The sequence below is a fragment of the Vipera ursinii genome, assembly GCF_947247035.1.
Source record: "Vipera ursinii genome assembly, chromosome: 1".
Lineage (NCBI taxonomy): Eukaryota > Metazoa > Chordata > Lepidosauria > Squamata > Viperidae > Vipera > Vipera ursinii.
Window position 1 is genome coordinate 100881722 of NC_139512.1, and position 23417 is coordinate 100905138.

General features: G+C 40.3%; 1 protein-coding gene across 1 annotated transcript; it reads right to left on the reverse strand.

Annotated features, from left to right (window-relative positions):
* Positions 1-1514: 1514 nt before the first annotated feature.
* Positions 1515-14585, reverse strand: CYP2R1 (cytochrome P450 family 2 subfamily R member 1). The gene is made up of 5 exons (XM_083348405.1): positions 14343-14585; positions 13184-13325; positions 7576-8208; positions 5600-5929; positions 1515-3019 (listed from the first exon to the last, which is right to left on the reverse strand). Exons 1-5 carry the CDS (start codon positions 14553-14555, stop codon positions 2841-2843), a joined length of 1497 nt encoding a protein of 498 aa, XP_083204531.1. The 5' UTR covers positions 14556-14585; the 3' UTR covers positions 1515-2840.
* Positions 14586-23417: the final 8832 nt, after the last annotated feature.

The following is a 23417-nucleotide window of genomic DNA, read 5'->3' on the forward strand; positions in this document are numbered from 1 at the left end:
CTTCCTCCCTGCCTTCTGAGCTCTCCTTCCACAGTGAAGTAAGAATGCACCCCCCACCCCAATCCCTTCTCTGTACCCTTAAAAACGCAGGAATCAAGTGCAAAGCAAGAAAGGCTCACAAAGCCCTCCCAGAATAAACAGGTTTTTTCTCTCTCTTTAAGCTGCCTCAGGCGTCTCACGTGTCACAATGTTGCAATCCAGGACTGAAAGGCTCCAGCAATTGCGAAAGGCTTTAGCCTTAAATTAAGCCTGTTTACCTTCAAAGAAAACTTTCTAAAAACCATAGACAGACTCAAGATAAGGGGGTAAAACTAATTACATTTGTTTAAATGAAAACTATTATAATAAATACTTCTGTGCGCATCCTTTTAATCATGGCTGCATTCCAAAGTAACACCACCACCAGCTGTGAAATTACTCAGGCGAAATCCTTCATTTATGCTTACCAGCTATTGCCTTGAATGCATTAAACTTAAAAAGTTACTACTGAGAGTGCGTACAAAATCTGAAAAAAAAACCAACAGAAGCCGCATATATTCTTTTGTGAACCCATATCATTACAATTTTATTTTGTTTGTTTACAGCATTTTAAACCCAACATAACTCACCAAAAGTTAAAACAGCATAATAACCAGATTAAAACTAAACACATTAAAAATTAAAAACTGGCACCAATTCAAACTTTCTAACGTGCAGTCAACTCGTCCTATTTGATTGCTTGGGGTGGGGTGGGGAATAATTTTCTCCCATTTTCTAAAAGAGAGATGCCTGGTGGGCTGTTGGGAGTGTGTTTATGCAAGACAATATTATGAAGGAATGGGGTAAGAAAGAAGGCATGCTTTGTCACTGGAAGATCTCATTTGCTTCTTCTCTTTTTTGGATAAACCCTTGGCAAGTTAGAAGTGCCACTTTCTCATTTCAGGGAAAGAGCAACTCGTAAGAAATGATACTATAGAATAATTGTTTCAACTGAAAAATCAGCATTTTTCCCCCTCAGTTCCAGTGTCTTTGCTTTTTATTATAAATGAATATTACCTATCGGGTGCACAGAGAAAATTGAATTCTAATCCTCAAAAGAACTTCATATAATTTAGATGTAGGCTGTCCTGCACATATACTCAAAAATGTCATACTTTTCAAATTTTCTTCTTTCACTTTTTTTTTCTTTTTGGTGAAGCACAAGCAATGAAAAACCACACATACGTGCTTTAATGGTATTTCAACCAATCATTAAATGTGTCGACTTAATGTTTTCTTCTACTATTGCTCCACTTATTTTACAAAAAAGGGAGTGAGATACATTGTGATATATTTAAAATAGTCTCATAAGAAATTATTCTTCCTTCTAATACTCCTTTATATGTATTTAATAAATACCCCATATAAAACAAATCTTTCTTTTATGTATGAAAGAGGTCCAAGCTGCAAGATTCTGAACATTATTGCCATTTTATCTTTAAGAGTTAACTAGTTGTATTACAGTGTTTTTAATAGCAGAGCATCAACATAAAAAAAAGATAGGCATACAGGATATACTACCAATAAAAGAGAATATTTGTACCTCAGGGTTGAAACGAGGGGTCCTTTGTGCTTTCTGAGCTTAGTAGCTTTCTTGCAGACATTTCATTACCCAAACTATATAACTTTAGTGCTAGTAAGGAATGGGGTTTGGTTTCAATTTATATTGAGAGCACAGCAATACTCCTATCAAGGAACTGCCAAACAAGCCAACAGTAACAACTACCCAGACCACTCCCAACGCTTACAGAGCCACTATAACATGGGAACAAACCCCACTCCCTGCCAGCACTGATAATGTTACCTAGTTTGAGTAATGAAAGGTCAGTAAGAAAACAACCAAGCTCAGAGAGCATCAGAACCCCTTTGTACAACATATGCTTGGATAACTTCCAATACTTTATATTTACTTACTTGTTCCATCCAGCTAATTCAGAATCAGAGTCTACAGATCTTGTATGCCTGAAGGGAAACAGTCTATACCAGAGGTCCCCAATCTTTTGGGCAGCAGGGACCAGTTCCGTGGAGAGAGGTTTTTCCGTGGACCAGAGGGCACATGTTTTTGTGTGCTGCCTGGATCCCACGGGTGAGGCTTTGCTTGTTTGTGTGGCCTGGTTGCTGGCATGCTGTGGCCCGGTACTGGTCCACACACCAGGGGTTGGGGACCCCTGGTCTATACAGTCTGAAATAATTCGAACTGGTTTATTTGGCTGAGGGTGTAGCCACTCTGCGAGCAGTCTAATTAGCTGATCTTTGGATGATGAAGAAGATAACAAGACTGAAAGGTTTATAAAGGTGTTAGATGTGTTCAGTTTTTGTAATGGAATGTGTGGATGACCTTGGGGGACAAGTGAAAGAGATGCTGCCTAAGAAACAATCAGACAGGAGAGGGTGGAGCCCTCAGGAGGTTAATGGTAAGAGGGGGAAAAATGTAATTTTTTTTTATCAGATGGTTAAAAGTGGCTGGAAGTTTGTACCTTCAGACTTGTAAGTTTCTGTTAATGCAGCCTTGCAATAAAGTAAATTTAGCTTATCTAGTCATGCTTAGTTTACTCAGGATTTCCAGTGGGTTCCAACCTTCCAAGAAAGGCAGTAGAAGTCACCCCTTACCTGACTTGAATAGTTAAATTAGATCAGACTAGATTAGACTTTACTCCATTTCTCACTCCTCCTTTCTTCCTGTTTAGCTTTTCAGAAAGCTTGTTTATGATGTTTTTATAAGAATAGGTCAGAAATCAGTTCATTTAGGCAAAAGCACAGAATATGTACTGTATGTAGCATCTCATCATTTCCCCATGCCTCTGTGGCCATCGTGGTAATATTTAATATCGTCTCTCTGCACAGATGAGGTACGGATGAGGTTGCAGTGTCATGCCAAGTTTTGGCTTAAGGTTTGGAACCAAAGCACTAGGAAAATGTAGATGAAATCTTTGAAGTAATGCAGTAAAAAATATAAACATTTCCATTCTGGCCAGTTGCTCTCCTAAGCAGTGTCTTCGTCCTGAGAGATGGGAAGACAGAGAAAGTAACAAGGTTTAATTGTTGTTTTTTTTAAATCAAGGACTACATATGAAATAAAGCAAAACATAAATAGAGGCCCATTTAAAAAAAACCACACTGATAATAAATTGATCTATGGCAAATACAGCATGTATTTACAGTTTGAATCTATGTATGTTTAAGCGTTACTCTACAATGAAAATAGATCAACAAAATCATGTTTTTGAGTAAATAATTACTGATTTTTAAATTAGGTATAATTTAAATTTATATATTCCTTATTTTTAAAAAACAGAATTAATTTTCATAGACATGCTTCTCAGGTACTAAATTTGGAAGTGCTTTCCAAAGATGAATTTAAAAAAATCAAAATAAACTCATCATTAAGGTAGAAGATGCTAAACAGGGCTTTTTAAGGACAGATTTCTCCTGCAAGGGACACATTATGCTTATACAGTAGTCCAGTAGAATTCAACTAATTTAAATTAGTGTACCCATTGCAGGAAGATTCAAATATTTCTCCTTCTGGTAACTGTAAATCCCAGGTGTCTTTCAACTGAGACATTTAATACATATAACTACATATTTAAATAACATTCAATGAACACAAAATGAATTTGCACTGAACTTCTTACTATATAATACATTCTCTCAAATCTTAAACATTTAGGAAAGGTGTAAGCTAGGTTTGATACCCATCTTTTCACCTCTTTTAATTCCTCAATCCTCTTTCATCGATATAAGGTTCTTCAATATAAGGGGAAAAAATGAGATTTTATAGAATTATGCATAGAGACTTGTTATTTAAAAGGAGGGTAACATATTTCAAGTAAGAAAAATTCCATTCATGTCTTTGTCAATATATAAAACTCATTAAAACCAGGAGACCCCCAGATTGTGCACCGAGTCTGTTTGGGATAGTGCAACCCCATTAAGGATTATATAGTAAAGTATAGAACTTATAGTATAGAATTCGTTCATCGTATCTAGTTCAGCAAGTCACTGACAATTCACTATGAAGAAAATCCATCAGTGACACAGAACTTTAAAGTTTTTATACAGTAATTTCAGCAATCCTTCTAGACTGTATTTGTGATCATTTGTAAGCACTTTGGTACATATTGCATCTTTCGAGGGGATGCACCAGTTAAGTTGTTCATATTTGGTTTGATTTTTCCCCCCATAATAAATCCAGCTGATGTTTTATCAATCACATAAATATGTAACATTAAGAAAGCGATTCAATTCCCATTGTTAACTGACAAGCTCTTATCATAAAATTCTGGGAAGTTAAAATATACTTGATTCAAAAAGAGGAATTTCTTGAAAACAGAAAATTGCTGTGGCTGAAAAACTGATAAAACAGCTACTTTGAAAAACTGTAAGTCTTTGCCATTTGTTAGAACTATTAACAAACATTTCCCTGGATTATTACTTTTATCTATACATTCTGGATAGGAACACTGAATATTAATCTTTAAAATGTTTGTATTTCTCCATATGGTCACACACATACACAGAGAAAAACTCAGGCAATTTTCCAAAGTGTTTTTTCTTTTTCCCTTTGCTTTTAATGCTGTCCAAAATTTATTTTTCTTTTTAACTGTTTCTAACTCAGCAAGACCACACCTGAGACAAGACCCTAAAAGATTTCATGTAACAGAGCTAGTCAAGAAGTAATGAAAAAAAAATCTGAGGAGGAAGGTAAGATCTGAAATGGTAGAAAAAGTCATTCTCCTTAGTCTACCTCTTTAATCCACCTCTGTCCAGTTCAATCCTGGACACACATTTTTCCCTTTTTCACACATAAAAAACCCTTTAGAAGATAAAAATTACACCTACTGATTGCTAAGTAGAAGCCTATGAAAAGAGGTTTCAGAGGTATTTGTTGCCGCTGTGGTGGTGGTGGGAGGGGTTTGAGGATTTTAAATTGTGGCTTTTAATTACTGTACACCACCCAAAGTCACTATGTGCGAGTTGGGTTGATATATAAATTTGTTTAATGATAAATAAATATAGTGAAATCTTCTGCATAAGTCTTAAGCTGAGAGAAAAAGGAGATTTACAAATCATTAGGCAGCCAAGCAGCTACTCTATTCTTTGCACCTTTGCATGGTGTATCAAGCTCAAATAAAAACCATGATAACGGCATGAAAGGTTTACCAATGAAGATTTCACTGCTTTCTTGCATTGCAAATGCAAAAATAAAATCCCATTCAAATCAAGCTTGACTCTTGATTTGAGTTAGCTTTTGTGGCAATGATAAAGTGATTTGTTTCAACTTCTTAGTCTAATGTTCATCACTGGAATATCCTGATGGTCTTCCATGTGTTTCTACTAAGCAGACCTGACCTTATTTCACTTTTTCAAGTTCGGTTAGGCATTACTAACACTTATGAGTTATTATTCTTACTTCTCAAAGAAGATTAATAATAACAACTGCCCTTTCATAGAAAGTTATTGATCAAAAGCAGAACATTTAAAGCATTTTACTGTTATATACACTATATCATACTTATTATATATTTACTCATAGGTTTTATCACACCTAGATTTATGGATACATTTTTTTTATGCTTACCTAGTGAAAAGGGAATAAATGCTTCTTTCTTGACAAACTGTCCTGAGTTGTCCAAAAATCTTTCAGGACAAAACATTTCAGGATTACTCCAGTATTTTTCATCAAAATGTACAGAATAGAGATTTGTGATTACAGTAGTGCCTTGAGGGATAGAGTAACCACGGACAACCGTATCCTTAGAAGTTGCATGAAAAATACCTAATGGAACTATATTACAGAACCTTAAAATTTCATGTAGCACTGCCTCCGTATATGGCATTTTACACTTATCTTCTAGGCCTGGTGTTTTGTTGGGACCAATGACTAAGTCAATTTCTTTATGCACGTGTCCTGTTAAGAGAAAAAGCTTTTAGACTGTATGTGAGCATCTACATTATGTGTACACCAAAACATTTGTACCTACATATGAAATGTCAGTATACGATTTACAAAGGTGTTTTTTTTTATTTAGATCAGACATGTCAAACTCACGACGTCACCTGACATCATGCAACGTATCGGGACAGTTTTGCCATTGCCAGCAATGGGGTGGGCGCGGCTTCTGGATGATGTGTCCAGCCCATGGGCCGGCAGTTTGACACCCCTGATTTAGATTGTCACTTGACCATTTATGGACTATATAGAACTGGGTGACTGCTGTTTCTGTTACTTTCAAAGCTTTTTCTCTCTACCCAGGTGTATATATAAACTCGATGTAGATTATATAATCAATCTGGAATATAATCATGCATCTGAGAAATAGCTCAAAATTCAGAAAGACTCCAGACTTGTTTTATGTTCTTGCATTGATAAATTCTCTCTATGAAATCTGGCTCTGATCTTTTGATCCCCAGCTCCCTGATACTTTTAACTGAAGATTTCATGGAGTATTCCCTGGAATCTTTCAGTACAAAGTATGTGTTATGTCATCAAGCTATGAGCTTTCTTCCAGTTCCTAAATTAAAGAGTTACACAAGAGGTTGTATAAGCTCCTATACATTTTACCTTAGGACTGAAACAACGTTTACTCTCATATTACTTCATTAAAAGGCATTCTGTTTAATACAGTAGTTAAGTCCGTGGTGTCAGTTTGATACACTTCTATTTCATTATTTTGATTTTATTAACAGAAGTTTCCACACGTTTCAAAAAGCAATTTATTATTCATAAATATATCAAATTGTATATTTTATTATAAAAAAACTTTATTTAGAAGCAATTGTTTCAAACCATTTTTCATATAGTAATTGTATATATCACAGGAATCCCTAGGTAACATCTTGTCTATAAATACTATGCTGTTTAGTAATATTAAAAACAGAATTCATGGCATGGTTGGTATCCACAAATACTTTCCCCCAACTAAGGTAAACAACTTTAAAGGGGGTCTTATGTTTTCAACATTTGTTTAGTCCTACAAGCAAAACTATCTGACAACATACCACCTATGTGCTCTTATAACAGTCAAAGGTCTTCTTTAAGGTTTTAAATACTTCATAATCTCTTAACCAAATTTGTTGCTTCCTAATAGATTTATTCCATAATCTATTGATTATGGATTATAATTTTATATTCCTTCTGTAATATAATTCTGTACTGTACATTCATCTTAGCATATCAAAAAAGAAATACAAAATTACCTACATAGCCAAATTGCAGCCATTTTGTGGTTGTCAGAATTTATTTTGTATGTCAAGGTAGGGCAAGAAGGTATATATAAAATCTGTCAAGTTCAGCATACAAGGGCAATAGTTTATATCAAATAATATTGATTGCAATTTACTCCCCAAAATACTAGTAGGAACTGATCAATACTGCCAAAGAAGCCCAATTTTCTCATCACATTTCAGAAATTTTAGGGGGGAAAAAGAAACTCAAATCTTTAATCTGAATGTGGGCTATGGTTAAAAACTGTATTAAAAGATGTGGTAGAAAAATGATGTTCTTAGTTATCATTGAATGGAAACTTTTCATCATAACAACTGCATATTACTTACCTTGAATATTAGGATAAAGAGCCATGAACAAGACTGCCCATCTTAAAACATTTGTTGTAGTTTCTGTTCCAGCAATTATGAGTTCTCCAACTGAATAAATTAAATTTTCCATTGAAAATACAGATTCGGGATCATTTTTATTCTTATCCATTTCATCTAAATATATATCTACAAAGTGTCGAGGTGCATGAGGTTTCCTGTTCTGTGAGAAACGCTGAATAAGGTTGAGTAAAAAGGTATAGACTTCAGTAGCATTTCTAAAAAGTTGTTGATGTTTTCCAAAGGGCAACTTACCAATCCATGGAAAAGCATTGTATAAAAATACTGAAGCGCTTGCAGCCAATTCAATATTTTCACTGAATATTTCCATCATGTGCTGAAATTCAGTGTCTTCATAGGTAAATCGTTCTCCAAAAACAATTAAGTTAGTAATGTTTGACACTGCATTTGTTATCAAGTGCTTTAGATCAAAAGCCTTGCCTTTGTAAGTATCAATGGCATCAAGAAAAATAACCGACTCTTCAGCTATTTTGCTTTCAAAGGACTTTTGACAATATCCAAAATTGCGAAAGCTAGTTACGGCTAATTTGCGATGCTCTGTCCAACCTCTGCCATATCTTGCATTCAGTAAACCTGAAACATTCAACATATTTATATATTTAACTCATAAGCTTATAATTTATTATAAATTTATTTTATCATATATTACCTTTCTCTATTTTTCAGACAGAATTTTTTTGCCAAAAGTAGCAAAATACTAAATACTGGGAACATAATTTCTATGTTTTGGTTTGAAATTAAGTACATAAACCACACTATTCTACTCAATGACTCAATTTTTTTGTATCTATTTTTGTATCTATAAGAAGGTCATCACCTCTGGGTATAGGAAAATGGGCATCTTTGAGCAGTTACCATATCAAATTTACCATAAAATTCCCCAAAAAAGAGCATTTCCAATGAAGAAATCTCTTTTGTTAAATAATTATAAACTATCTTACCATCTACAACAGACATGTCAAACTCGTAACGTCACATGATGTCGCGCAATGCATCTGAGCTTTTTCCCCATTGCCAGCAATGGGGTAGGTGTGGTTTCGTGGTGACACATCCAGCCTATGGGCCGGCAGTTTGACACCCCTGATCTACAAGGTAGTCCCATTAAAAAAATTAAAAAGCTATAGAGGATCATATGGAAAAATGTATGTACCTGAAACAAAACTTCCAATCAATAATACTCAGGAGGACAACAGTATTAAAAATCATGCATTATTATAATTCAGTGATGCCAGCCAAATACCTGACATCTATTAAAAAAAGAAAAAGTAGATTTCACTTGAGGACTAATTAGAGAAGGGTTCTAGACTGATGTTGTTATATAACCTTATGGTAAGATACCACATGCAGCACTGATTGCAGATTTGGTCATAGTAAAGGGCTGGCCGAATTGATACAGCTTTGTGACTTGTACTGTATGTGACTCTGATTTCCTGCCATTTGTCCTCAACATCTTTGATCTTCTTTTTCTTCATGATTATCAATTTGTTTCCCTTCATGGATTACTGCAGGGGTCTTCAAACTCGGCCCTTTTATGACTCATGGACTTCAACTCCCAGAATTCCTCAGCCAGGCATGCTGGCTGAGGAATTCTGGGAGTTGAAGTCCATGAGTCATAAAAGGGCCGAGTTTGAAGACTCCTGGATTACTGCCTTGTCATGGCAAAGGGGCTTCGTAATTCAATGAAGCTATGAGCTATGCCGTGCAGGGCCACCCAAGGCGGACAGGTCATAGCAGAGAGTTCTGACAAAACGTGATCCACTGGAGAAGGAAATGGCAACCTACTCCAGTATCTTTGCCATGAAAACCCTATGGACAGTACCAAAAGGCAAAACGATATGACGCTGTAAGATGAGCCACTCAGGTCAGAAGTCGTCCAATATGCTACTGGGGAAGAGCAGAGGGCTAGTACTAGTAGCGCCAGAAAGAATGAAGCGACTGGGCCAAAGCCGAAAGGACGCTCAGCTGTAGATGTGTCTGGGGGTGAAAGGAAAGTCCGATGCTGTAAAGATTTTTTCTCCATAGGAACCTGGAATGTAAGATCCATGAATCAAGGAAAGCTGGACATGGTCAAACAAGAGATGACAAGACTGAACATCGACATCTTAGGTATCAGCAAACTAAAATGGACAGGAATGGGTGAATTTAATTCAGATGACCATCAGGTATACTACTGCGGGCAAGAATCCCTCAGAAGAAATGGAGTAGCCTTCATAGTCAATAAAAGAGTAGGAAAAGCAATACTGGGATACAATCCTCAAAATGACAGAATGATCTCAGTTCGAATCCAAGGCACACTATTCAATATCAGAGTAGTACAAGTCTATGCCCCAACCACCGGTGCTGAAGAGAATGAAATTGACCGGTTCTATGAAGCCCTACAGCACCTTATAGAACTAACACCAAAAAATGATGTCCTTATCATCATGGGGGATTGGAATGCTAAAGTAGGAAGCCAAAAGATAAGCGGAATAACAGGCAAGTTTGGCCTTGGAGTACAAAATGAAGCAGGGCACAGGCTGATAGAATTTTGTCAAGAGAATACGATGGTCATAGCAAACACTCTTTTCCAACAACCCAAGAGACGGTTCTACACATGGACATCACCAGACGGTCAACACAGAAATCAGATTGACTACATGCTCTGCAGCCAAAGATGGAGAAGCTCTATACAGTCAGTAAAAACAAGACCAGGAGCTCAGACTATGAGCTTTTCATTGCAAAGTTTAGGCTTAAACTGAAGAAAGTAGGGGAAAGCACTAGGCCACTCAGGTATGAATTAAATCATATCCCTGTTGAATATAGAGGTGACAAATAGATTTAAGGAATTAGATCTGATAGACAGAGTGCCTGAAGAACTATGGACAGAGGTTCGCAACATTGTACAACAGGTAGCAACCAAAACCATCGCAAAGAAAAAGAAATGCAAGAAAGCAAAATGGCTGTCTGAGGAAGCTTTGCAAATAGCTGAGGAAAGGAGGGAAGCGAAAGGCAAGGGAGAAAAAGAAAGATATGCCCAATTGAATGCAGAATTCCAGAGAATAGCTAGAAGAGATAAGAATGCCTTCTTAAATGAACAGTGCAAAGAAATAGAAGAAAATAATAGAATAGGGAGGACCAGAGATCTTTTCAAGAAAATTGGAGAGATGAAGGGAACATTTAATGCAAAAATGGGTATGATAAAGGACCAAAATGGCAGGGACCTAACAGAAGCAGAAGAGATTAAGAGATTAAGAAGAGGTGGCAAAATTACAAGAATGAGCTTAACATCCTTGATAATCACAATGAGGTGGTCACTGACCTCGAGCCAGATATCCTAGAATGTGAAGTGGGCCTTAGAAAAGCTGAGCAACAACAAAGCTAGTGGAGGTGACAGTATTCCAGCTGAGCTATTCAAAATCTTAAAAGACGATGCAGTAAAAGTGCTACACTCAATTTGCCAGCAAATTTGGAAAACTCAATAGTGACCACATGATTGGAAAAGATCAGTTTACATTCCAATTCCAAAGAAAGGCAGTGCCAAAGAATGTTCAAACTATCGCACCATTGCACTCATTTCTCATGCTAGTAAAGTTATGCTTAAAATCCTACAAGCTAGACTCCAGCAGTATGTGGATCGAGAACTACCAGAAGTACAGGCAGGATTTTGAAGATGCAGAGGAAGTAGAGATCAAATTGCCAACATACGCTGGATCATGGAGAAAGCTAGAGAGTTCCAGAAAAACATCTACTTCTGCTTCATTGACTATGCTAAAGCATTTGATTGTGTGGATCACAACAAACTGTGGCAAGTTCTTAAACAGATGGGCATACCAGACCATCTTATTTGTCTCTTGAGAAACCTATATGTGGGTCAAGAAGCAACAGTGAGAACTGGACACGGAACCACTGACTGGTTCAAAATTGGGAAAGGAGTCCAGCAAGGCTGTGTACTGCTGTCCTGCCTATTTAATTTATATGCAGAGCACATCATGAGAAAGGCAGGGCTAGATGAATCAAAAGTTGGAATTAAGATTGCTGGAAGAAATATCAACAACCTAAGATATGCAGATGATACCACTCTAATGGCAGAAAGTGAAGAAGAACTAAAGAGCCTCTTGTTGCGGGTGAAGAAGGAGAGTGCAAAACCTGGGTTGAAACTTAACATTAAGAAAACCAAGATCATGGCATCCAGCCCTTTCAATTCCTGGCAAATAGATGGGGAAGAAATGGAGGTAGTGACAGATATTATTTTCCTGGGCTCCAAGATCACTGCAGATGGGGACTGTAGCCAAGAAATTAAAAGACGCTTGCTCCTGGGGAGGAAAGCCATGGCAAATCTAGACAGCACACTAAAAAGCAGAGACATCACCCTGTCAACAAAAGTGCGTATAGTCAAGGCTATGGTCTTCCCAGTTGCAATGTATGGCTGTGAAAGCTGGACCATAAGAAAGGCTGAGCGCCAAAGAATTGAGGCCTTTGAGCTATGGTGCTGGAGAAGACTCCTGCGAGTCCCTTGGACTGCAAGGCGATCAAACCAGTCAGTCCTAGAGGAGATCAACCCTGACTGCTCTTTAGAAGGCCAGATCCTGAAGCTAAAACTCAAATACTTTGGCCACCTAATGAGAAGGAAGGACTCACTGGAGAAGAGCCTAATGCTGGGAAAGGTTGAGGGCAATAGAAGAAGGGGACGACAGAGAATGAGGTGGCTGGATGGAGTCACTGAAGCAGTAGGAGTGAGCCTAAATGGACTCCAGAAGATGGTAGAGGACAGGAAGGCCTGGAGGAGTGTTGTCCATGGGGTCGCGATGGGTTGGACATGACTTCGCAGCTAACAACAACAACAAAATCAATTTGTTGCCTTTTGCTCTACTCTTAAAGACAGTGGCTTTTTGTTTTTTCTGGTTTCCCTTCTGGTATTTCTGTCCTTTGGGCTATTTTGGCTTAAAAATCCATAAAACCTTTCTGTTTATGCCCGACAGCCCAAAAGTTTAAGATGCAAAGAACTCAGACAGAATGACAATGTATGATTAGTTTACTTTCTAAGCATAGCCTGGTTGTTCTTGGGTGACAAATTTGCCATTTTATCCCTCTCTAGTCTATCTTCAGTCTCCATCTATCCATTGGATTTTAACTTTTAGTTTTAGTTTTAATCAAAAGTATGTGAGTTAGGTTTCATATTATCTAGCTTTTCTTTTATTCAATATATCTTATGAAGTTTGGAGAATCATATGTCAAAGATAAGTAGGATGTAACACTAGTATGCACATGTTCCATAGATATGTATGCATTGTGAGGGAATCTTATTTGGGATAGACTATTGTTTGGTATATGTGGACCTATTTGAGACTCAAGTCAAGGGTCATCTTCCCTGGCCTGGGAACTCTGACTCCAGCAACCTCAACTTGCATTGCTTGTACATCTTTTGTCTAATATGGCATCTCAAATCAGGGTGCAAAGAACATATATTCAAGACTCTTTTTTCAGAATAAAAGATAAGATTATAGACAGATTTCAAGACAATTCTTATGCAATAAACTTCTGTAAAAATCACTGATGACAACAGACATACCTCCCATTTTTGTCAGCTTCTTGAACAAAGGCAGAGAAGGCCTATCTGAAAAAACTTCACTTTGCTGAACAAGGCATTCTTTTACTGTATCATAGCCATTCAGTACAATAGCTGATATGCCTCCAAGGTCAAGACTAAAGATCTTAAGAAACAAATAGAAAAAGCTGCATATAAAAGATATATTAACAAGTATTCTCATTCATATTTTCCAAATTCCAGATAATTTCTAGAAACACTATTCACCCAATCGTCTGTTTGCCTAAGGTTACTATCACCATAGTGAGTTTCCTATTTGTCACATTCCAGCAAAAAGTTATTTTGACTTCCCCCTCCCATCTGTGTATCCCAGCTCTCAACTGGTTGCTTAAAATGTCCATTCAAAACATAAGCAGAGAAGAAAAGCTGTTTGATCCTTATTGCATATTTTAACAGATTTGAAAGAAAATGGGATTTTGTTTTAAAAAATCTAGAGAATTTGGAAGCTGACGGTTTTAGCTTTATACTGGAGAAATCTGTTTGGAAGACAAGTTGTTGAAACGAGTGGACTATAAGTATTCTGTTTCATTATTCAAATGCTACACAAAACAAACCATAGTCTAGTAAGCCTCTCATGTTAAGTATAATGAAGCAAAGCACAAAGAAGTTACATTCTGACATGTATGTACCAGAGTTATAAAATGATATAGTCAGAATTACGTCCTGGCTGAACCAGCAAGTTAATCATATATAGGAGTGTACTACTGAAATTCCCTCTGCCCCTCGCCTCCCTCAGCTATAACGTAAAAATGTACCAAAGATCATGGACATACTGTAACAACCTATGCTTCTTTTTCACACACACACACCCTTCATTTTAAGCTTGCCCTTGCAACAACTGTTTTCAACTTCGTTGCCCTGAGATAACAAACAAGAAGCAATCACTCTGATAAAGATCAGCAGCCTGCTTTCCCCAACATGCGAACCTAAACCGGGCATCGTCCGATACGCTGCAAAACAACTCCCATCACTCATACCAGCAAAATCAAAAGATAAGCGGGGATGGGAGTTGTAGTCCAACCTATGCGGCGTGCACCTGACAGGAGAAAGCGGAAAGGCTGCGGTGCGAGTATGAACAGGCGGACGGCTCCCTTTTGATCTGCCGAGGTCCCTCCAAACATACTTGCCCGTACAGCTGACTTTGTCTCTTCATGTAGATGTGAGGCTGCTCCGCGGCCAGGGAATGGATACTGCCGATCAGAGGGAGCCCCGCCGGACCAGGCGGAAAGCCAGCCGGTCTCTGCTGCTTCAGCAGCTGCCTCACCACCACGGCTAGCACGAGGAAGAGGAGAGCAGCGCCAGTAACCAAACCCACCAGCAGCCCCTCGGACCACATTGCTTTCTCCCTCTCCCTCCCAGGCCAGTGGCCAATGGTCAACACAATAGTTCAAGCTCAGAACGCCCTGTTGCCTTGTTCCTCCTTTTTTTATAGGATGTCGAAACTGCTTGTCAAGCCGCGGCGAGCCGGATTGGTCGGTTCTTCTCACCCATTGGCGCTGTTTCCCGCTTGCTTCTCGGCGTCAGGATTCCAAATTCTAATCTAACCCGTGGAATTTCAGAAACTGGGACATCCAGCCACGTGTTGCACGGAGTCCTTCTAAGCCAATGCCAAGTCTGCTCTTACTCTGTCCCGCCTCTTTACTTTAACACGGGCTTTTCCAATAAACAAAGCGAGTTATGTAATAACACTGCGTTGCTGAGAACTTCATTAAATAGGGTGGAGAACGCTTCTTAGAACATATCCAAGCAAGAAGCAGAGGTGCGTCTTCTCGCCACTGATTTTGAAATCTAGAGAGTTCCTAACAACTTCACTTCTTTGGGCTTTTGACGTCTCTTTCTGAAAATGTGAAGATAGAGCTTTAGGCAGCTAAAGTGGGATCAGCTTGTGTGGGTTGCGTGTTATTTCCTGACTAATCATAGTTGTTAATTACATTTTGTTTTGTGAGTTCAAATGAGGCCACAGGGACAAATGTTTGCTCCTTTTCAAGAAATCATTTTAAATTGCACCATGCATTTTTAAATCTGTTTCTTCATCTTTAATCTGGATGGCATTCCCCTGAAGCAGTTTATGATTTGGGAGATTCAACAGGGTGCATCAAAAAAACACTCAAGACATATGAGTGGAGCAGTGGGCTAATGCCTCCTTGGTGGAGCAGTGGGCTAATGCCTCCTTAAGTAACACCAGCTGCCTGCAATTAGTGCAGGTTCGCATCCCACCAGGCTCAAGGTTGACTCAGCCTTCCATCCTTCCAAGGTAGGTAAAATGAGGACCCAGATTGTTGGGGGCAATTAAGCTGACTTTGTAATAATGCCGCTTGGGGTGTGTGTGTGAAAGCCCTAATAAGCAGGCATATACATAGAATGAAGGCTACTGCTAAGCTTGTAAGCCGCCCTGAGTCTTCGGAGAAGGGCGGGATATAAATGGAATTAAAAATATATACATACACACACACACACACACACACACACATATATATATATATATATATATATATATATATATATATATACATATACATATACATATACATATACATACATATACATATACATACACACACGTGTGTGTGTGTGTATCTATATGTGTATGTATATGTGTGTGTATCTATATATATATACATACACACAGAGAGAGATATATAGATTATAGATATATAGATATATGTATATAAAGCTGCATGGAAGTTGTTGAAGAAAAAAGGGGAAATGCATTTCAGTAAATATTGCTTATTTGAATTCCTCAGCTAAATTTAGGGAAGACAAATACCCAATTTCATGTAAAATAAAAAAGGAAGGAAAATGATGCTCTGAAGTGTTCATTGCATGTTCACTTCATTTACTATTACTGCTTCATAATGACTAATTGTTACTCTAGATTAGAATTTCCCCTACACTAATGAGAATTTTTAAGAATTTGAATGCTTGCTTACTGCTTTTTAATTGATCTAAATAGAAAATATTAATCTTTTACTATTTATGGATTTATTCCAATGGCCCATCATAGCTAGGTAAGCCACTTTCCCATATTGCCATATTGTACTACACTATTTTGATTAAACAGTTAAAAAAATCATATACTATCTGCAAACTGATGAAGAACTGAAGAGATTAAATCCAGAAGCAAAACTTTGATAATGAGCATTCATTTTCTGTTTGAATACTTCCATAACCGCATACAGGGAGTCCTCAACATACAACAGTTCGTGTAGTGACTGTTCAAAGGTATAATGTCACTAAAAAAAAGTGACTTAAGTTTTTCACACTTATGACTTTTGCAGCAGCTCCATGGTCACATGATCAAAATTCAGATGCTTGGCAACTGGGTCATATTTATGATGTTGTAGTGTCCAGGGGTAATGTGATCAACTTTTGCGCCCTTCTGACCAGCATAGTCAATGGGAAAGCCAGATTCTAAGGTCGCTTTTTTTTTGAGATCTCTCTGTTCAAACTGCTAATATAGTTATTTGCGATTCCAAATCCCATATTTGCAAATTAATCTTCTGCCTGAGGATTGTGAAAGTTGCAGTTCCATCACATCTGGACTACACCATGTTACATTGCCATGCTTAGATCATTTAAGCTAGGGGTGTCAAACTTGTAACATCATGTGATGTTTTCCATTGATGGAAATGGGGTGGGCGTGGTTTTGGCATGACGCATCCGGCCCACGGCCCCCCCCCTGGCAGTTTGAAAGCCCTGATTTAAGCTAATGAAGATACTGCCTCCATACAGATTTTGTTTACAGATACATACCCTTTCAGATAATGTCAGGCATGCATGTAAGGTTTACCCAAGGTTCCAAGCTGGCTAATTTCTCTGAATGGGATAAACATTTGGGACTTCTCCCTACTGGAAAAATCAGTTTCCCCTTATTTCCCCAGTTTTATTAGGATTTCTGGAAAAAGGAAATGTTGGCCCCTGGAGAGAGAGTGAGAGAGAGAGACAGAGAGAGAGAGAGAGGGAGGGAGGGAGGGAGGGAGGGAGGGAGGATGTGACATAGACAAAGAGCGAGCATTTCACTAATTCCTAATGTACATCAAGTTTCAAAAGTGAAAAGGCCATGCACATTTGCCCTGTGTGTGCATATATGCATACTTCTTTGAATACTGATAGGGCAGCCTCTGTGAAGTAGAAGTGGCATGGAAATGATTCTGCAGATACCCAAAAATCTACTTAATATTCTGTGTTTTCAGTGATTCATAGAATTGGGACTATTTTACATACAATATTTCCTTTGTGCAGTTGTCCTACACCTAAAGAGATAATTGCTTGCTATACCAATGGGTCTCATCATCAAATTGGTTAACTGGAGACCTAACTAGGGAGAGAATCTGAGAATTTATTCTAAGTTTTGGGTAAGTCAGTTCTATTTGTTTACTCAGTTAAATTTGTTTACTTGGCTAAATGAGCTTTCTCCATTGTGGGCGTAAACTCCTACCCTAGGCTTACCTGAGGCCACATGCTTCCTTGAAATATACTTCTAAATGGACATATGCAGGTTTGCCCAATTGAGTTGCAAGAAACCAGAGGTACTCAATATCCAGATTTCAAAGAAAAAAATCTAAATGAAAGAATATTTACATTTGTCCCAGCCATCTTGGCAAATGTGCTTAATCTGTCCAGAGAAATATAGCACGAAACTCTCAAAAGTCACAGTGTGTCTCTTTTCTGTTCAAATGATTAGATGGTGCTCTTAAATCTTATCAATGGAACTGAAATAATGTCTTGCATTTCATTGGGGGGTGGGGGTGGGGGGGAGACACCTTGCAGCTTTCCTTAGTTCAACTCAATTGCATCTTGGTTTAATGAATGTACCACAGTTCTTTTCAGCATCAGGCTGGCTGGTTATTATAAAATCTACCTGACTTTCTTCTCTCTTCCTGGCTCTCCTTTAATGATTTAATTATGAAGCGATATAAACTCTTTCCAGGAGTTTAACCTTCCATGCACATCCAGTTATTATCCCACCTTTTGGATTTACTGGAAATTCTTATTATCTATTATTTTGAGATGGGCAACATATAAATTTAACAAATAAATATTATGTTACAGTACACAATATATAGTAGTTTACACGATTAGATGATAGATGTCGGTATGGATATATAGATATATTAAATATATTAGATGTGCTGCTAGCTAGACACTTTCTGTAACAGAAAGAAAACAAAATAGCATTGAATAACTCCATTTGATGCCCAATCAAATGAGCAATCAAAATGTGAAATTCTGCGGTATACCTAGACAGCTGCCATCTGGCCAGGTAGGCATTTCTATTCTGGATATTGATAAAATTACCGGGCAAGTGCTGCAACAATGTAAAAGCTATTTCATTCCTGATATATTACTATAGTGCTGGCAGGATCATTTTATGCACTGCAGTGAGTTTTGATCTAAGTTTTAGTGATACTAGAACAGTTTAGGAGAGGAATATGACTTATGGCATTAAAAGTTCCTTAAATTGTACATGACTACCCCGAGTTTCCATAAATTCACCTAAGACGATAAGCCACAAAAAATGGTATCTCTCTGCCTCTGCCTCTCTCTCTTCTCTCTCTCACACCCTGCCTGCCTGCCTTCCAGCTTCCATCCATTTGTCAATTCATCCATCCATCCATCCATCCATCCATCCACTCTATTTGTCTGTCTGTTCATCAGATGAATTCAGCTAGGGAACTCTCTTTTTCTTTTTTTGCCTCTGGTGGGCAACTTCAAGAAACTCAGCTCATCTATGACAAATCTTAACCTGCTGCTTTCTTATTTGTGGCAGTCTTTAAAAGCACAACCATGTTGCCTTTCTAGAAACTGCTCAGGTGAAATTACCTGCATCTGCTTTACTGGCCCTCTCAGAACGAATAGGTCCTTATTTGCTTGTTGAATGTATATTCCACTTTTCCTTCAACTCCGCAGGGTGGCTTCCATGGAAGTAGCCTTTTGAGGGAAATTGGGCTGAGAGCAGCCCCACCTGGCCAACTACACCAGAGATTCCCAGTAATTTCCCCCGGACCTGTGACAGTGGATTTTTGTAAATATGTGTCGTCTCTAAATGTGCTGATTTCATTTTAACCTTTTAAAGCCTTAGCTGTACGGATACACTCAGTCCTATGCAGATTTATTCACACGCAACTTTGTTTAATCGGAACTATTGTTATTATTTCAGATGTATTATAGGCGTCCAACTCCATTAGACTCTTTGAGAGAGTATGCCTCGGACTAGGCAGCGACACCTTAGAAGCAGCCAGTCTACAATCCAATGCAATTTACTTTCAAATTAGTGTACTGGCTCTTGCGGCCAAACGCAGTCGCAACCGGCAAACCAGAAGCGCCAGAGAATTCCGGCTGCACCGAATGGGGTTTTTCCAGAGTAAATAGGAATATGGAATTGCAACCTAACGCGCAATGCCCGCTTGTTCCAAATGAAGTCCCCGCATGTTGAAGGAGGCAGAGCTGCCAGCGAACCGGAGAAGGGCCGAGCGCTTCGCCATTCCTCTCGCGGCGCGCGAAACCACTTAGCTAATTACTTCCCTTCCCTCGTTAGCTTAGCTGAGGCTCTGGCCCTTTCAGACGGGGCCAGGTCCAGAACCCCATCAAAGGAATGCCTTCGAGCTGGCGGAATAAAACCACTTCGCCTCTCCTGTCAATTAGGGCAGCGTTTTCCAACCTTAGGAACTTGAAGATGCGTGGACTTCAGCTCCCAGAATTCCCCAGCCAGCTATGCTGGCTGGGGAATTCTGGGAGTTGAAGTCCACGCATCTTCAAGTTCCTAAGGTTGGGAAACGCTGAATTAGGGGAAAGGCAGCAGAGAAGCGTTGTTACCCCTCGAGGGAGCTTTGCCCACCCAGTCCGCCTGTCACTCGGGAAGCAGCCGAGGGGGAGGGTGTGTGTGTGTGTGTGTGTGTGTGTGTGTTTAGTGGCGTCTCTCGCATGTCCCGCCCTCTGGGCTGCTCAGAAGATCCTCCAAATTTCCCACCTTCGGCTGCCCGGGCTGGCCGATCCGTCCAGCTCAGGAGGAAGAATCTCGCTCGGCGGAGTTTCCCCACTTTGTAACGTGGCGGAGTGCAGCCCCTGGGACCTCCTGTGCCTTTTCTCTCCCGACAAAAGGAAGGAACAGAAAGATAGGTTTTCCCTTAGGGCTCGCGAGGATTTCCCGCGGGTGGAAGAGACCTCCAAGGCTTCGCGCTTCAGTGTTAGAAGCAAAGAACTTGCCGGGTTGATTTTCTTCCCGCCAGAGACCATTTTCTCTAGACTCTGCCCGCCCCCCTCGCCATCCCCTTCCCGCTCCTCCGGTCTCTTCTCTGTCCAGTGGGGGCTAACGAGGAAGCCGGACTTACAGCCTTAGGACAGGGCGCGCTTGCAAGCACAAACACCCGCTCACAGGCGAAACAGAGCCGTTTCCTGAGTCAACACCTCTTAGGGAAGTGCACATCTTTCCAGAGTTGTTCTAGCTTTCATTACCCTCCCTCTTTTTTTTTCCATTTTTTTTTTTGGTCCCAGCGGTACTCTCTTATGAAATCCAAACATCCTGGATGGAGCAGGTGTCCGAGCGCCAGACACGACTCCGCAGCTGCTAGAACAATGACTAAGAGCCCTTTAAAGAGTGATGGATTGGGCCCTTGTAGCTCTCCACGAGAAGCTTTTCCACCTCCTCGGCGGATGCCGCTCTTTTCGCTCCGAAAGCCAGGGGCTTAGCGAAGCAGCTGGAGATCTGCCGGGTGGAACGTGGCCACTTCAACCCAGGAACAGAGGGGGGGAGGGCAGATTGGGAGGGGCCGGTGGGAGGGCAGGGGAGAACCTGCCCGGGACTCCTGTAGCAGAGAGGGAGGGAGGGAGGGAGGGAGGGAGGGAGGGAGGGAGGGAGAGAGAGAGAGAGAGAGAGAGAGAGAGAGAGAGAGAGAGAGAGAGAGAGAGAGAGAGAGAGAGAGAGAGAGAGAGAGAGAGATCGCTGCTGCTGCCAGCCCAGCCCTTGCCAATGCAATTCCCCATTAAGACAATCGATTCAGCCGTGGCGCTTGGCACCGAGAAGTGAATTACACTAAATCCCAGACATGCAGCCGTGACTGTCCAGGCTCTCCCAATCCCAGAGCTTTAGACAGGTGGGACGGGGAAAGCCCCCAATCAATCTCCTGCGGGAGCACTAGGATCCTCCTTATGTCGCTTTCCCAGCTAAGATGAAGATAACGTCTCTCTCTCCTCTTTGCCCTCCGTCAGCAGACGAAGGGCTGAGGCTATCCCGTTGGATCGGTTACGGGTGGGTCTCCTCCTCCTCCTCCTCCCCCCTTACCCCGAAGCTTTTCAAAAAGTAAAACGTAATGGCTTCCATCCCACAGCAAGGGTGGATCCCAAACCAGCCTTCCTAAAACGGAATCGAATCCTGACTTTGGGGCGCTTTGTGAAGACTTGGCAGGGTTACGGTAGCCTTCCCCAACCCGGCACGTTTCGGATATTTTATTTATGTTTGTATTCTGGGCATCTTACAAACATTAAAATCCAATAAATTATTGAAGCAATTAATACTCATATTAATAGTGTTTTGGATTCTCTACGTAACTCCCCCTGGGCACAAGAAACATATTTTTGGGGGGTGGGGGGGTCAATTAAGTCCGATCTATCTCGAGAGCTCCTAGTTGGGGAGATTGAATTTGCTTTTCACATCCGTGTTCTCCCAGTTGTCTTTTGGTTCTTGCCTGTCTTCAAATAAATGTCTACTGTCAGGAGAGAAGCCATTAATTGCTCACTACTTTGTCCTGCGCGTTGCCTTCCCGGTGTGTCGGTCTCCCGATCTGACGGGCGCAATGAGGGGGATGCCCTTGGAGGCTGGAAACACTTGGTGATTTGAACCCAGGTCCTCCAAAGGGATTGACACTGAACGGGATTACGAACCAACGGCCTCCGGTTATCTGCCGTTTGGTGCTTGGATGCGTTTGCACAGAACATCAAGAACCTGGCATCGGCTGAATAGGTTGAAAAGACGCTGCGGCAAGGGGTTAAATGAGGAGCGGACAATTCTCCTGAGCTGAAAAATAAACCTCTCCCATTTATCCACACGCGTTTGCAAGGGACCATCTCTAGGGCCAAACGCGGAGATTCTCAGGCGACCCAGCCTTTTGCACCCCCTCCAAAATCCAGTGTTAGCAAACGAGGCCTCGCAATAAAATGTGTACAGGCAGCCCGAGCCTACGTCTCCTTACTCGGTCGGTCCTTGCTGAAACCTTTCCTATTTCCAAGATTAGATTAGATTCCGGAACTAGAGAAGGGACATCTGCCAGCCAGAGTCGACTTCTTCAGCAACTTGAATCCAAACCAGCCTTTCCCAGCCCAGGGCTTTCAGACAAGAGTTTCCCATCCTCGTTCATTTTGGCTGGAGCTGTTGGGATTTGTGATCTGACACATCGGAAGGAGATCTGATTGGTCAGGCTCTTTTAAACAGACATTCCCCCCGCTTTCCTCCATGCCATGGTGGTAGGATCCTGAAGCATCCTTAGTCCCAATTCCGAGTAATTATGAGAAAGTTTAGGCTATACACCATAGTAAAGGTATGAACATGTCAAGGCATGTGAATTTAATATATTCCTCCCCCCTCCTTCGGCAAGACTCAGCGCGGAGAGGAGACAGTGCATCTCTCGGATAATTAAGGTTCAAAAAGGGGATTCTCTGCAGATCGCCTCCTGGGATCATTGCTAAGATGCAAAGTTGAGAAAGCATGTATGCCTTTTTTCTGCAATGCAGCACTTTTTGCAGTAGATGTCGCCTCTAATGAGTGAATACCCTACCCTTTGAGTTTATTCATAAAAAAAAAAAGATTCGGGAGATCTTGGAGGGATAAAAGACAATGGGGAGGTCTAAATATTATTAATGACTTGGGTCGATCTCCCTTACATTTCATTAATCGTTTGCTATGTCTCTTCCTGCCCTCTTTCCCCTCCCCCGCCACCCCCACCCCTAGTCGTTCAATGACCTAAATGCAAATACACCTATCGGATGTGCCTAAATGACTGGCAATTTTTTTGTGAATGGAATACTCAGTGACTGGGAATGACGTAATTCGGGAGTTGGAGTTTTGTGGTCAGTCGTGGATTGGTTTTATAGTGATAAAGGAGATGCTGATTGGTGAGTGAGGGTTCGTTGAACGCCTACACATTTCTGTCCTGGTGATATGTATAAAAGGGGGTCGTTGACCATTGAAGACCACCACGGCTCT